The 16,807-nt window shown below is 45.0% G+C and overlaps 1 protein-coding gene across 2 annotated transcripts in view; it reads left to right on the forward strand.

The window, feature by feature from the left end:
- The window catches only part of XPC (XPC complex subunit, DNA damage recognition and repair factor), a 52,971-nt gene that overhangs the window by 32,936 nt on the left and 3,228 nt on the right, over window positions 1-16,807 (forward strand). For both annotated transcript variants that reach the window (XM_032849444.1, XM_032849445.1), the window contains 6 exons: window positions 6,191-6,280; window positions 7,139-8,008; window positions 8,837-8,997; window positions 15,294-15,375; window positions 16,275-16,409; window positions 16,490-16,659. In XM_032849444.1, the coding sequence (XP_032705335.1) occupies window positions 6,191-6,280; window positions 7,139-8,008; window positions 8,837-8,997; window positions 15,294-15,375; window positions 16,275-16,409; window positions 16,490-16,659 (1,508 nt within the window). The remainder of the gene's footprint in view (window positions 1-6,190; window positions 6,281-7,138; window positions 8,009-8,836; window positions 8,998-15,293; window positions 15,376-16,274; window positions 16,410-16,489; window positions 16,660-16,807) is intronic.

The raw sequence follows: 16,807 nt of genomic DNA on the forward strand, positions 1-16,807 counted from the left end.
CTTTTGATCTTGATGAAGTTCCAATAGTTCGTTTTTGCTTTTGCTTTTGAAGATGTGTCTAGGAAGAAGTTGGCTGTGGCTGAGGTCGAAGAGTTTGCTGCCTGTGTTCTCCTCAAGGATTTTAATGGATTCCTGTCTCACATTGAGGTCTTTCATTCATTTTGAGTCTATTTTTATGTGTGGTGTAAGGAAGTGGTTCAGTTTCATTCTTCTGCATGTGGCTGTCCAATTTTCCCAACACATTTGTTAAAGAGACTGTGTTTTTTCCATGGACATTCTTTCTTGCCTTGTTGAAGATTAGTTGACCATAGAGTTGAGGGTCCATTTTTGGGCTCTCTGTTCTGTTCAATTGACGTATATGTCTCTTTTTGTGCCGGTGCCATATTGTCTTGATGATAACAGCTTTGTAATAGACCTTGAAGCCTAGAATTGTGATGCCATCAACTTTGGTTTTCTTTTTCAATGTCCCTCTGGCTATTTGGGGTCTTTTCTGGTTCCATTTAAATTTTAGGATTATTTGTTCCATTTCTTTGAAAAAAATTGATGGTATTTTAATAAGGATTGCATTAGATGTGTAGATTTCTCTAGGTAGCATAAACATTTTTACAATGTTCTTCCATGAGCATGGAACGTTTTTCCATTTCTTTGTGTCTTCCTCAATTTCTTTCGTGAGTACTCTATAGTTTTCTGAGATGCTTTGTTTGCCTCTTTGGTTAGATTTATTCCTAGGTATCTTATGGTTTTGGGTCCAAAAAATGGGATCAACTCCTTAATTTCTCCTGTCTTGTTGGTGTATAGAAATGCAACTGAAGGGGCATCTGGGTGGCTCAGTGGGATGAAGCCTCTGCCTTCGGCTCAGGTCATGATTCCAGGGTCCTGGGATCGAGCCCCGCATCGGGTTCTCTGCTCAGCAGAGAGCCTGCTTCCCTTCCTCTCTCTCTCTCTCTGCCTACTTGTGATCTCTCTCTCTGTGTCCAAATAAATAAATAAAATCTTAAAAAAAAAAAAAAAGAAATGCAACTGAATTCTGTGCATTGATTTTATGTCTTGCCACTTTACTGAATTCCTGTATGAATTCTAGTAGTTTTGGAGTGGAGTCTTTTGGGTTTTCCACATAAAGTAAAGAGTGAGAGTTTGACTTCTTTGCTGATTAGGATGCATTTTCTTTCTTTTTGTTGTCTGATTGCTGAGACTAGGACTTCTAGTACTGTTTGAATAGCAGTAGTGATAGTGGACAGCCCTAAGGTCGTGTTCCTGACCTTAGAGGAAAAGCTCTCAGTTTTTTCCCCATTAAGGAGATATTCACTGTGGGTTTTTCATAAATGGCTCTGATGATATCGAAGTATGTACCCTCTATCTGTACACTTTGAGGAGTTTTGATGAAGAAAGGATGCTGTACTTTGTCAGATGCTTTTTCACCATCTATTGAGAGTATCATATGGTTCTTGTTCTTTCTTTTAATAATGCATTGTATCATACTGATTGATTCGTGGGTGTTGAACCACCGTTGCAGCCCAGGAATAAATCCCACTTGGTCGTGGTGAATAATCCTTTGAATGTACTATTGGATCCTATTGGCTAGTATTTTGGTGAGAATTTTTGCTACTGTGTTCATCAAGGATATTGGTCTGTGATTCTCCATTTTGATGGGGTCTTTGTCTGGTTTTGGGATCAAGGTAACGCTGGCCTCATAAAATGAGTTTGGAAGTTTTCCTTCTGTTTCTGATTTTTGGAACAGTTTCAGGAGAATAGACGTTAATTCTTCTTTAAATGTTTGGTGGAATTCCCCTGGGAAGTCATCTGGCCCTGGGCTCTTGATTGTTGGGAGATTATTAATGACTGCTTCAATCTCCTTACTGGTTATGGGTCTGTTCAGGTTTTCTACTTCTTCCTGGTTCAGTTGTGGTAGTTTATATGTCTCTAGGAATGCATCCATTTCTTCCAGGTTGTCAAATTTGCTGGTGTATAGTTGCTCATAATATGTTCCTGTAATTGTTTTTATTTCTTTGGTGTTGGTTGTGATCTCTCCTCTTTCACTCATGATTTTATTAATTTGGGTCCCTTCTCTTTTTTCTTTTTGATAAGTCTGGCCAGGGGTTTATCAATCTTATTAATTCTTTCAGAGAACCAGCTCCTAGTTTGTTTGATTTGTTCTAGTATACTTTTGGTTTCTATTTCATTGATTTCTGCTCTGATTATTATTTCTCTTCTCCCACTGGGTTTAGGCTTTCTTTGCTGTTCTTTCTCCAGCTCCTTTAGGTGTAGGGTTAGGTTGTGTAGTTGAGATTTTCTTGTTTCTTGAGAAAGGCTTATACTGCTGTATACTTTCAGGACCGCCTTTGCTGTGTCTCAAAGATTTTGAACAGTTGTGTTTTCATTTTCATTTGTTTCCATGACTTTTTAAAATTCTTCTTTAATTTCCTGGTTGACTCACTCATCGTTTCGTAGGATGCTCTTTAGCCTCCATGTAGTTGAGTTCTTTCCAACTTCCCTCTTGTGGTTGAGTTCTAGTTTCAGAGCACTGTGGTCTGAAAATATGCAGGGAGTGATCCCTGTCTTTCGGTACCGGTTGAGACCTGATTTGTGACCCAGGATGTGATCTCTCCTGGAGAATGTTCCATATGCACTAGAGAAGAATGTGTATTCTCTTGCTTTGGGATGGAATGTTCTGAATATATCTGTGTGGTTCATCAGGTCCAGTGTGTCATTTAAAGGCTTTATTTCCTTGTTGATCTTTTGCTTAGATGATCTGTCCATTTCAGTGAGGGGGGGTGTTAAAGTCCCCTACTATTATTGTATTGTTGTCGATGTGTTTTTTGTTTTTTTTTTAATTGATTTATATAGTTGGCTGCTCCCATGTTAGGGGCATAGATATTTGAAATTGCTAGATCTTCTTGTTGGACAGACCGTTTGCGTATGATATAGTGTCTTTTCTCAGCTCTTATTATAGTCTTTGGCTTAAAATCTAATTTATCTGATAAAAGGATTGCCACCTCAGCTATCTTTTGATGTCCATTAGCATGGTGAATTGTTTTCCACTCCCTCACTTTAAATCTGGAGGTGTCTTTGGGTCTAAAATGAGTTTCTTGTAAACAGTGTATCAATAGGTCTTGTTTGTTTTATCCATTCTGATACCGTGTGTCTTTTGCTTGGGGCATTTAGCCCATTTATATTCAGGGTAACTACTGAAAGATACGAATTTAGTGCCACTGTATGGCCTGTAAGGTGACTGTTACTGTATATTGTCTCTGTTTCTTTCTGGTCTGTCACTTTTAGGCTCTCTGTTTGCTCAGAGGACCCCTTTCAATATATCATGTAGGTCTTGTTTGGTGTTTGCAAATTCTTTTAGGTTTTGTTTGTCTTGGAAGTTTTTTATCTCTCCTATTTTCAGTGACAGCCTAGCTGGATATAGTATTCTTGGCTGCATGTTTTTCTCATTTAGTGCTCTGAATATATCATGCCAGTCCTTTCTGGCCTGCCAGGTCTCTGTGGAAGAGTCTGCTGCCAATGTAATATTTCTACCATTGTAGATTATAGACCTTTTGTCCCGAGCTACTTTCAGGATTATCTCTTTGCCACCGAGACTTGTAAATTTCATCTTAGATGACACAGTGTTGACCCATTTTTATTGATTTTGAGAGGGGTTCTTGGGTCTCCTGGATTTTGATGCTTGTTCCCGTCCCCAAATTAGGGAAGTTCTCTTCTGTAATTTGTTCCAGTATACATTCTGCTCACCCCTCTTCTTCTGGGAATCCAATTCTTCTAATACTGTTTTGTCTTATGTTATCGCTTATCTCTGTAATTCTCCCCTCATGGTACAGTAGTTGTTTCTCTTTTTCTCAGCTTCTTTATTCTCCATCATTTGGTCTTATATATCACTAATTCTCTCTTCTGTCTTATTTATCCTAGCAGTAAGAGCCTCCATTTTTTTATTGCACCTCATTAATAGCATTTTTTATTTCAACTTGGTTAGATTTTTGTTATTTTATTTTTCCAGAAAGGGATTTTCTAGTATCTTGTGTGCTTTTTTTCAAGCCCCGCTAGCATCTAGATAATCATCATTCTGAACTCTGGTTCTGACATCTTATTAATGTCCATATTCATTAGGTCCCTAGCCATCAGTACTGCCTCTTGTTCTTTTTTTTTTTTTTTTTTTTTTTTGAGGTTAGTTTTTCCGCCTTGACATTCTATCCAGATAAGAATAGTTGAATGAGAGAGCACAATACTAACAGGGTGGTAACAATGACCCCAGAAAAATGTACACTAACCAAATCAGAAGAGACCTGAAGCCAGGGGGAGAAGAAAGGAGAAGAAAATATACATGTATTTATACACACACAAACACACACAAGATTACACTGGTGAATAGAATAAAGTCACTTACTTGATTTTTGGTATATTTTGGTCTGTTAGAAGAAACTGCCAAAATTTTAGAGAAAGAATATATATATAAAATTATAAGGGTAAACACAATGAAGGGATGGATTCTAATTGTAAAGATGAAAATTAAAAATGATTCTAAAAAAGGAATTGATGAGAAGTCACTTGGAAAAAAAAAAAAAAGAATGTCATCAGGCTAGAGAGTAGAAGAAAGCCATATGCTAGATTTAAGGTATATTTCGATCTGTTAGAAGAAACTGTATCCTAGAATTTTAAAGAAAGGAAAACTTAACATGTATCCAAAAAATAAGGTTAAATACAGTGAAGGGATAGAATATGAATAAAACAGTGAAAATTAAAAAAGGTTTTTAAAAGGGTATTGATAAGATAAAGTAGTTAAAATAGTAAAGGAAAAATTAAAAAACAGTAGAGTTAGAGAAAAATAAAATTTAGAACATTTAACTTGGAGTGACTAAAGAATCCTGGTACAAAAAAGCCAGGAATTGTATGTGCTGCATTGCCCTCACTCTGGAGTTCCACAGTTGTCATTGATCGCTGAACTTGGTTTTTGGCTGGGTGTTGTTAATGATCTTCTGGAGGAGGGGCCTGTTGCAGTGATTCTCCAAAATGTCCTGCCAGAGGTGGAATTGTACCACCTTTGCCAGGGGCCAGGCTCTGAGAGCTCGGGGCCCCACTCCTCATGGCGCCCTCAGAGAAAAGCAGTCAGTCCCTCCTGTTTCCCTGATCTCTGACAGCACTCCAGGCTCACCCAGCCTGTGACTGAGCGTTTCTATCTCTGGTGCGTGGCCCTGCTTAGAGTCTCTGAACACCGCAGATTCCTGCAGCACGCTCCCGTGCCTCTCCTCCTGGTGGAGGAAGGGTGGGTTGCTCCCCGGATCTGCCACTTGTGGGGTTCCTGCATGAAGAGCAGTTGCCCAACTGTGCCCAAGATTACGGTTTATGGCAACCCTGAGCTGACCGCCCACTCCTCGGCTCTGTCTCTGTAGCCTACTTTCCTACTCTGATGCTTGGGGGCTGTGCCACACTCAGGCACCCTGGGTTCTGTGACCCCACAGGACCTGAGACCACACTGTCACCGCTAGGGCTCCACCCCCCACACTTAGCCTCTGGAGCATCGTCCCTCAGTGGGGCAAACTTCTAAAAGTTCCGACTGTGTGCGCTGGTGCTCTGCGGCTTGCCGAGAGCCGGCCCCTCCCCATGCGACCTATCTTCCCTTCTGTTACCTCATATTCATTTTTCTGCACTTCCTACCTTCCAGAATGTGGTTGCTTTTTTGTTCCAAGAGTTATTCTTTTTGTCAGTTTTTTTTTTAAACAATTACTTTTTTTTTTTAAGATTTTATTTATTTATTTGGCAGATAGAGATCACAAGTAGGCAGAGAAGCAGGCAGAGAGAGAGGGGGGGAAGCAGGCTCCCTGCTGAGCAGAGAGCCTGATGTGGGACTCAATTCCAGGACCCTGGGATCACGACCTGAGCCGAAGGCAGAGGCTTTAACCCACTGAACCACCCAGGCGCCCCAGTTTTTTTTTTTTTTTTTTCTTAATGAAATTTAACATAACACATTAAAAACCAAACTTCTCTGAGATGTAGTGAACATCTTTCCATTTTTCTGTAAAGAGATACCTGTTTGGCATAATTTTTAGTAGTGTTCAGGGTTTTAGGCACCTATTGTTTAGTTGTTTCTAACTTTTCTGTATTCTAAAAAAAAACTACCACAACAAATACCGTGAATTTAGTTAAAACCTCCATTCTTTTCTTAGGATAAATGTATCATTCTTTTTCCCCACAGATATTTTTACTGATCCTCCGGGCCCTACAGCTCTCGACCCGACTGGTTCTGTCTCTGCAGCCGATTCCTCTGAAGTTACCCCCAGCAAAGGTGGGGTTCTCCCAAAGGGCAGTTGGCTCAGCGGGGAGGGAGAAATTATCATATAACAAAAAAATTGGTCATTGGACTACTTTTACGGGCATTTACAGAGCGTGGGCCCCTTGGAGCCTACCTTGCTCACCCCCAGGTTTGGAAGACTGGTCACCAGTGGCACAGAGGGCACAGAGGGGCCCAAGAGAGGTCCTGGCTGCCTGGTGGGTTAGTTTCTGCCTTGTGACGCAGCAGAATGGCCCCATCCTCCTCCTCCTTGGCTGTGCTGACCAGTAAGGGATGAAGGACTCTGCCTTCTACTGTCACCTGAGGAAGAGGCTTGGCACTAGACGAGCTGCATTGTTGGTTATGTCGAGACTTAGTGGTCCAGAGGTGGATTTAATTACATCATCTTAATGCAGCAAGTTTATTAAGTCCATCAGTATTTATTTGCAAGGCATGTTATGTGCAAGGTGGGTACTGTTACCAAGGAAACTGACTCAGAGTTTTACCCATATGTAATAAATAAATATTTGAGAAAATGTAAATAAATGTATATATAGTTGACTGGAACACATAATGAATGAGAAGCAGAACTGGAGTTGGAAACCAGGTTCCTGTGTTTCCTGTGTTCACACCCCTGCCCCTCCCACCAGGTTCTAGAGTGCAGAGTTACTTTGTGGCTTAGCTAAGATACCACAGATTTTAGTGAATACATTCTTACATTTCTAAAGGATTGTTGGCCCTGCCCTACCCTGTCTGAGCTGGGGATATCCTGGGTATGCTGGTTCTGTAGCCAGTGATTTAGCCCTGGCAGAGTATAGGATCTCTATCATATGAGCACAGAAAGGAAAAACGTAGTTTCCTCTTCTGTTTAAGGGAAAGAAAGCTCCAAAGGTGACATCTGCGGAAGGTGCTGGAGGCTCCTTGGAAACTTGCAGCCCAGTTCTAGAAAGCCAAACCAAACCCACGACCAGCCAAGGAACCAGAGAAGAGGTCACATCATCTAAGGGCCCTGGCCGTCCAAGTGCCAAAGGGAAGAGGAGCAAAGCAGCTACAGTCAGGAAGAAACAGAGAGAGCCCTCCAGCAGGGAAGAAGAGCACAAGGCAGGAGGGCAGCAGGAGGATACGCAGAGACGTCGGCATGGCCGAGAGCGGCAGGTGGCCTCCAGGGTGTCTTATAAAGAAGAGAGTGGGAGTGACAAGGGTAGTAGCGGTTCTGACTTTGAGCTCTCCAGCGGGGAAGCCCATCATTCATCTGATGAGGATTCTGAGCCTGGCCTTCTCAGGCAGAGATCAAAGGCAGGGTCCAGGAGTGACTCCAGGACCCAACGTGGAAGGCACCCTAAGCACCCTGGCTTCCCAGCAGCATCCACGAGCTCTTCAAGCAGTAAGAGTAAACGAGGCAAGAAAATCTCCAGTGATGGTGAGGGGGCAGAAAGAGGGAAAGCAGCTGGTGTAGACCAGTGGCTAGAGGTGTTCTGTGAGCAAGAGGAAAAATGGGTGTGTGTGGACTGTGTGCATGGTGTGGTGGGCCAGGCTCTGTCCTGTTACAAGTATGCCACCAAGCCCATGACCTATGTGGTGGGCATCGACGGTGATGGCTGGGTCCGGGATGTTACCCAGAGGTACGATCCAGACTGGATGACTGTGACCCGCAAGTGCCGGGTCGATGCCAAGTGGTGGGCTGAAACCTTGAGACCATACCAGAGTCCGTTGGTGGAGAGGGAGAAGAAGGAAGACTCAGAGGTAAGGCCTCGGCTGCTATGGGCTTGAAGGCCCATCTTGGTGCCCCTTGTATATGCCCAGTCCCATGTGGTGGGGGTATCTTTGTGTGTGATCTGGAATTTTCACAATACTATAGACCTGGGATGGCTTTTGCCTTGATTTTACCAGTTAAAAATGGAGGCTCTGAGAGATTAACTGCTTTGGTATTTGAACCCACGTCTATCTGGCCATTATGCAGCACATTTTTAGTTACCTTCTAGTTGTAAATTTGGAGCTCTAAAACAATTTACGCAGTCTCATAAATTGCTCTGAGTGAAAGAAGACAAAACTCATGAATGTGGTGGCCGTGTGTCTCCCTGCCCTATTTGAGCCCCATGTGGAATTGTCCACTGAGAAATCAGAATCCTGAAAGAAGTACTAAAAGAATGAGTGTTTGTCACAAGGAGGGCAAAGAGAGACACGGTGCCAATGGCCCATTGGAGTTTCCTGGGAGAGTAGGGTCAAGTAGACCCAAGTGAACCCCCATCACAGAGCAGGTAAGGCCTTCCTGAAGAAAACCATGTGTCTTCCCTGAGGACAAGAGCAGGCACTAACCTGCTTGGGTTGGCCAGGGTGTCCAAGCACTGAGAATGAATAGGTTAGATGACTTTTCACAGTTGCCACAAGCCCCGGGATTCCATGCTTTATCTAAAACCTGCCTAGAACAAGACTGCAGGCGCAATGTTATGGTTATTGGTGCTCACGAAACCTCTGCTTCACTGTTTTCCTGAACAAGGTGGTCTACGGCTCGCTTGCCTCAGACCTCTCCTCTTCCAGACATGTTCAGCATTATCTCTCTGGCCTTTGCAGTTCCAGGCAAAGCACCTGGGCCAGCCTTTGCCTACTGTCATTGGCACATACAAGAACCACCCTCTGTATGCGCTGAAGAGGCATCTATTGAAATACGAGGCCATCTACCCTGAGACAGCTGCGATTCTTGGCTATTGTCGTGGAGAAGCTGTCTACTCCAGGTACGTGAGGCAGCTTGGTGGCCCTGTGGGCTTCCCGATGGCCTGGGACTTTCAGGCTCCTGGATGGGGGCGGGGAGTGCTGCTTATGTCAGCCCTTATGTCAAACGGGATGAGCTTTATGGTGTGTGTATGTGTGCGCCGTCCCATGGGGGCACATGTAGAAGGGATTTAGGCTTGAAGATGAAAACAAGGGTTAAAAGACCAGCAGGTGCAAAAGAGTTATGGAGGAACAATTGAAAAGTATGACAAGGTTTATATGGGACAATAGGAAATACATCCCTAAAATGTAGGTTACAAACATACAAAAGAAGAAAATAAAAGATTTGATCATGAAAATTAAAGGGAGTAGATATTTTAATGGGGACAGAGCTTCTGTTTGGGAAGATGGAAAAGTTCTGGAGGTGTGTGGTGGGGACAGTTACTCAACAGCGTAAACGTACTTAACACCACAGAACTGCACACTTAGAAATGGTTAAAATGGTATATTTTGTATATATTTTGTCCACACTAAAAAAAATGGCAGAAGAAGAGGGGAAGGGAATAAGAAGAAGAACGCAAAATACATACAAAATTAAAACAAAAGATACTTTTTTAAGATTATTTATTTATTGAGAGAGAACATGCACGCAGGGTAGGGGCAGAGGGAAAGAGTTTGAAGCAGACTCCTTGCTGAGCACAGAGCCCGAAGCAGGGCTCCATCTCACAGCCCTGAGATCATGGCCTAAGCCGAAATCAAGAGTCGGACGCTTAACCAATGGCATCACCCAGGTGCCCCTAAAACAAAAAATTTTAATGTCAATTTAAGGTGAGAAAGAAAAATAGAAGCAGACCTTTTAAGAAAATAGCAATAGAAAGAAATTACAATGGAATACTACTCAGCCATCAAAAAATGAAATCTTTCATTTGCAATGACATGGCTAGAGCTAAAAGAATACAGTAAGAGAGATAAGTCAATTAGAGAAAGTTATATGATCTCAGGGATATGTGGAATTTAAGAAGCAGAACAGGATCATAGGAGAAAGGAAAAAATAAAACGACAAAATCAGGGAGACAGACCATAAGAGACTTAATCATAGGCAACAAACTGAGGGTTGCTGGAGGGGTGAGGAGTGGGGTAACTGGGTGATGGACATTGAGGAGGGCATGTGATGTTACACTTGATCTTAGCCAAAAGGCTGAGAAACGATAGAGTAGGGCACGTGATGTAATGATTACTGGGTATTATGTAAGGTTGAGGAATCACTGACCGCCACCTCTGAAACCAATAATACATTATAAATTAATTGAATTTAAATAAAGTGTGTATCTAAAAAAACAAAAATGATAACTAAAATGTGGCTTTGTATTTTTTATTTTTAAAGGACTTTATGTATTTATTTGTCAGAGAGACAGAGTATGTATAAGTAGGGGGAGCGGCAGGGAGAGGGAGAAGCAGGCTCCCTGCTGAGCAAGGAGCCCCCTGGGGGACTCGATCCCAAGACCCTGGGATCATGACCTGAGCTGAAGGCAGACGCCTAATCAACTGAGCCACCCAGGTGTCCCAAGAAGTGGCTTTTTAAAACTGGAATGAAAGACCAAAAAAATAGAGGATTTTTTAAAAAAATGAACATATAATGTATTATTTGCTTCAGGAGTACAGGTCTGTGAATCATTAGTCTTACACAATTCACAGCACTCATCATAGCACATACCCTCCCCAATGTCCATCACCCAGCCACCCTATCCCTAACCCCCAACCCCCAAGCAACCCTCAGTTCGTTTCCTGAGATTGAGTCTCTCATGGTTTATCTCCCTCCTGATCCCATCTTGTTTCACTTTTTCCCCTCCCTGCCCCCCACAACTCCCCACCCTGCCTCCCAAATTCCTCATATCAGGGAGATCATATGATAATTGTCTTTCTCTGATTGACTTATTTCATATGTCAAGATTTCATTTCCTTTGATGGCTGCATAGTATTCCATTGTATATATATATATACCACCCCTTCTTTATCCATTCATCTGTCGATGGACATCTAGGCTCTTTCCATAGTTTGTCTATTGTGGACATTGCTGCTATAAACATTGGGGTGCACGTGCACCTTCAGATCACTACATTTGTATCTTTAGGGTAAATACCTAGTAATGCGATTGCTTGGTCATAGGGTGGCTCTGTTTTCAACTTTTTGAGGAACCCCCATGCTGTTTTCCAGAGTGGCTGGACCAGCTTGCATTCCCACCAACGGTGTAGGAAGGTTCCTCTTTTTCTGCTTCCTCACCAACACCTGTCATTTCCTGACTGGTTAATTTTAGCCATTCTGACTGATGTGAGGTGGTATCTTATTGTGGTTTTGATTTGTATTTCCCTGATGCTGAGTGATGTTGAGCACTTTTTCATATGTCTGTTGGCCATTTGGATGTTTTCTTTGCAGAAATGTCTGTTCATGTCCTCTGCCCATTTCTTGATTGGATTATTTGTTCTTTGGGTTTTGAGTTTGATAAGTTCTTTGTCGCTTTTGGATACTAGTCCTTTATCTGATCTGTCATTTGTGAGTATCTTCTCCCATTCTGTTAGTTGTCTTTTGGTTTTGTTGACTGTTTCCTTTGCTGTGCAAGAGCTTTTGATCTTGATGAAGTCCCAATAGTTCATTTTTGTCCTTGCTTCCCTTCCCTTTGGTGATGTTTCTAGGAAGAAGTTGCTGTGGCTGAGGTCAAAGAGGTTGCTGCCTGTGTTCTCCTCAAGGGTTTTGATGGATTCCTGTCTCACATTGAGGTCCTTCATCCATTTTGAGTCTGTTTTTGTGTGTGGTATAAAGAAATGATCTGGTTTCATTCTTCAGTATGTGGCTGTCCAATTCTTCCGTTGGACATTCTTCCCTACTTTGTCAAAGATTAGTTGACCACAGAGTTGAGGGTCCATTTCTGGGCGCTCTATTCTGTTCCATTCATCTATGTGTCTGTTTTTGTGCCAGTACCATACTGTCGTGATGATGACAGCTTTGTAATAGAGCTTGAAGTCTGGAATTGTGATCCCGCCAACTTTGGTTTTATTTTTCAACATTCCTCCAGCTATTTGGGGTCTTTTCTGGTTCCATATAAATTTTAGGATTATTTTTTCCATTTCTTTGAAAAACGTTGATGGTATTTTGATAGGGATTGCGTTAAATGTGTAGATTGCCTTAGGTAGCATAGACATTTTCACCATATTTGTTCTTCCAATCCATGGGCATGGAACATTTTTCCATTTCGTGTGTCTTCCTCAATTTCTTTCATGAGTACTTTATTTAGTTTTCTGAGTACAGATTCTTTGCCTCTTTGGTTAGGTTTATTCCTAGGTATCTTATGGTTTTGGGTGTAATTGTAAGTGGGATTGACTCCTTAATTTCTCTTTCGTCTTGTTGTTGGCGTATAGAAATGTCACTGATTTCTGTGCATTGGTTTTATATCCTGACATTTTACTGAATTCCTGTAGGAGTTCTAGCAGTTTTGGAGTGGTCTTTGGATTTTCCACAGAAAGTATCATATCCTCTGCCAAGAGTGAGAGTTTGACTTCTTCTTTGCCTATTCGGATGATTTTTCTTTTTGTTGTCTGATTGCTGAGGCTAGGACTTCTAGTACTATGTTGAATAGCAGTGGTGATAGTGGACATCCCTGCCATATTCCTGACCTTAGGGGAAAAGCTGTCAGTTTTTCCCCATTGAGAATGATATTCGCGGTGGGTTTTTCATAGATGGCTTTGATGATATTGAGGTATGTACCATCTATCCCTGTACTTTGAAGAGTTTTGATCAAGAAAGGATGCTGTACTTTGTCAGATGCTTTTTCAGCATTTCTCAGGAGTATCATACGGTTCTTTTTCTTTTATTAATGTATTGTAGCACATTGACTGATGTGCAGATTTCGAACGAATCTTGCAGCCCTGGAATAAATCCCACTTGGTCGTGGTGAATAATCCTTTGAGTGTACTCTTGTACATTCAGTGTACAATGTACAATGTACCAAGAGTACATTTTGGTGAGAATCTTTGCATCCGTGTTCATCAAGGATATTGGTCTGTAATTCTCCTTCTTTGATGGGGTCTTTGTCTGGTTTTGGGATCAAGGGAATGCTGGCAGAGTAGAGGATGTTCTTAATAAACAGGAGAATAAAGAGAAAACAATGGAGCAGGGAAATCACACAAGTAGGTGGTACAAGGGCTCTGAGTGGGACCTCCTTCCTGCGTGCAGCCCTGCAAGGACTCCGCCAATGCCCTGTGTTCAGGGTATGTGGCCAAGCTTTCTGCTGCATCTCTGGAGGTGTCCTACCTGGTTGGGGCCTCAGCCCCCAGCAGTCAGAGCTTGGAAGGCACAGGCTTCCTCAGGTGGTGGGGGGAAAGCAGGTCCAGTGAGAAGGAATCTGGTCCCCATGTCAGTCATCAGAGAGAGCATTAGAGGCGGACTTTTTTTTGGATAGTAGAATAGACAAAACCAAGTTTACCATGTAACCATTTGTAAATGTATGGTTTGGTAGTGTTAAGTACATTGGCTCATACGCCCATCCCCACCATCTATCTCCAGGACTTTTTTTTTTTTGGTTTAAAGATTTTTTATTTATTTAACAGACAGATCACAAGTAGGCAGAGAGGCAGGCAGAGAGAGAGAGGAAGTGGGCTCCCCGCCGAGCAGACAGCCTGATGCGGGGCTCGATCCCAGGAGCCTGGGATCATGACCTGAGCCGAAGGCAGAGGCTTTAACCCACTGAGCCACTCAGGCAACCCTCCAGGACTTTACCTCCAGACCTGAGACTCTATCCCCATGAAACACTCACCCTAACCCCTGTCCCCCCCACCTCTGGCAGCCACCGCACTGGTTTTTATTGGACTCTTGTGGGGACCTTACGTAAATGTGACCTTGCAGTATTTGTCCTTTTGTGACTGGCCTCTAGGGACAGACGCTTGCATTGCTTCCCCTTTTGGCTGTTGTGAATAGTGCTTCTGTGAACATGGGTGTACAGATAATCTCTTTGAGATTCTGCTTACATTTCTTTTGGGTACACACCCAGAAGTAGAATTGCTGGATCATATGGTAATTTTGTGTTTAACTTTTGAAGAACTAGGCTCCTGCTTCCCACAATGGCTGCATGGTTTTACAGCCCTACCAGCAACACGTAAGGATGCCAGTTATCCCACAGCCTCGCCAACACTTTTCGAGTTTTTTGATAACAGCCATTCTGAGGGTGTAAAGTGGTTAGAAGTTGAGATTTAGCCTGAAAGGGCTCTGTCCACTTCCCCACTGTGCTCCTTGGAATGTCCTGACAGTGTCCAGCCTCTCCCCCCCGCCCATGTGAAGGTCATGACTGTGACATAATGGCTCCTTGGGGCGATCAGAGCTGTGTAGCCTGCCAAGGGGTGCGGGGAAGTACAAATGGAGGTCTCAGCCCCAATCGGGATGCTCTAGCACCGGGAAAGCGTCCGGTCCTCCCTCAGCCTGGCAGAGCAGAGAGGACAGATCTCAATCATGACAGATAGAGGATGCCCCCAAGGCTCCAGAAGGGACAGTGGCTCATGCAGGGTCTCCCCAGTAGGCCGTGGCACAGAGGAGGCAGGAGCAGAGGGTCTGGTTTCCAAACTGGAAGGGAATTTCATGCCCTCACTCTGCGGAGCCCACTCTCTGGCCAGAGTGCAGGGCTGCCGACTAAGGAGGAGATGAGCATGTCCTGTCACAGAAAGCTCAGCAAGGAAGGCAGTTGGAACTCGTGGGGAGGTAGCCTTGCAAGGCTGGGCTACAGCGCTTACCCTGGAAGGAGAGTGAAGCCAGAGGCCTGCTCTGCAGTCACTGGCTGCCAGGAATTAAGACTGTTCACGCGCGTGAGTCATCATTCCATGGTAACTCACTAGCTCGCAGTTCTGGTGTGGTCTTCTTGGGGGTTCCCTGCCCTTTCTCTGGACACTCGGTCCTTCCCCCATCTCTGTGTTTAGCAGCAGACCGGGCCTTGGGCAGCCAGGCGCTGGCATGGTGGTGTGGAGGGTGCCGGTACTGCTTTGCCTCCCACTGTGGGAGGAGGGGGAGGGGAGTCCTGGCTTGCAGCCCAAGATAGACAAGACAACTCTGTTTAGGTCAGATTTTTAAACGGGCACATTTCTGAGAAGATAGGAAGTCCAGATTAGCTGTTTGTATAACACAGGTCTCCTGGCCGCCCCAGGAACCCAGCCTGAGGAGAGAATGGAGGCCTGAGCCCTTCCTTCTGGGGAGCCATGTGAGGCAGGCATCCGTGCGGCGCGTGCTCCAAGCTGGGTATGGACTGAGTTTGTCCTGTGTCTCCCTCTGTTGGCTCCCGCAGGGATTGCGTGCATACCCTGCACTCCCGAGACACGTGGCTGAAACAGGCCAGAGTGGTGAGGCTGGGAGAGGTGCCCTACAAGGTAACCATGGGGGTGGGAAGGGGGGGAGGGGGCGGCGGCGCACGGGGGGGGGGGCAGAGGCCTGGGCACTCCGGGCTGCTGAGTGCGCACCCGGGAGAGGAATCCAGGGCTGACTTTTCTAACCTGAGAAAGACCAAAGGAAGAGAAAGCATTCAAATATGTCTTAGTCTAATAGGGGAATTTGTAAGCTGGATCTTTCGAGCATGCAAGACATGTGACATTTTTTAAGGGTTGTAAAACAGGCAGCATATGACCCTTTCCAAAAAAATGTGCTGAGCCCTGAGCTAGAGGCGCCCAGTGTGCCCGTCCTTCTCCTCCTTGTGACACGTACGCAGCTTTCTTGCTCATGCTCCCCAGTGAAACTTCTGGGTACTAGACATGGTCAGGTAGTGTGCGGCGGGTCCCATGCCGTCAGTGCCTTCCAGAATGCATGACACAGCTAGTTCCCGGGTTTAAATCCCAGCCCTGTCACTCACTGAGCGATGGGACTTCAGTGACTTCATCTCCAGGTCCCAGTCACCCTGTCTGCGATGAAGGTAGAGCGCGTGGTGTGGCTGGTGAAAGCCTGGTTCTGGCCCTCCCGCCTGTGGCTGTAGGCAGTGGCTTGCAGCTCGCGGGTCACCCGTCTGTCTGCGCAGTGGAGACAGTGCTGGGACCGCCCTGCGGGGCACAGTGCATAGAGCAGGGACCATCTGCAGGTGCTGGCTAGCAGCAGCTGTCCTTGGGGCTACGGTGGTACTAGGCACTGTAAGCAGGTGGGAAGTGCGTGCATCTCGGGCTCATGGTGGAGGTTAAATGAGGCCATGGGTTCAGGAAAGCCCTCAGCACAGTACCCGGTATATAGTAAGTGCTCTGGAAGCGGTGGTCCTCCTCTAAACTGGCTGTTCCCTCTGGTGCAGATGGTGAAAGGCTACTCCAACCGGGCCCGGAAGGCCCGCCTTGCCGAGCCCCAGCTGCAGGACCACAACGACCTGGGCCTGTTTGGTGAGTGGCAGACGGAGGAGTACCAGCCGCCTGTGGCTGTGGACGGCAAGGTGAGGGCAGTGTTGTGACGGGTCAGTACCGGGCTGCTGCACACTGCTGCTGGCTAGACCGTCTGTGCTACCCTCTGCAGGTCCCCCGGAATGAGTTTGGGAACGTGTACCTCTTCCTGCCCAGCATGATGCCCATTGGCTGCGTCCAGCTCAACCTGCCCAACCTGCACCGCGTGGCCCGCAAGCTGGACATTGACTGTGTCCAGGCCATCACCGGCTTCGATTTCCATAAAGGCTACTCCCATCCCATGTGCGTGAGGGTCCTTCTGCAGCACCAGCAGGAGGGCTGGGCTGTCGTAGAGGGGGGGCAGGAAGTCGATGTGGGGGTTGAGGCCATTTTCCGGGTTTTACTCTGGATTTGCCAAGTCAGCCTTAACACTTTACCTTTTCCTTTTACA

This window comes from Lontra canadensis, unplaced genomic scaffold, assembly GCF_010015895.1.
Source record: "Lontra canadensis isolate GAN:19392208 unplaced genomic scaffold, GSC_riverotter_1.0 scaffold229, whole genome shotgun sequence".
Lineage (NCBI taxonomy): Eukaryota > Metazoa > Chordata > Mammalia > Carnivora > Mustelidae > Lontra > Lontra canadensis.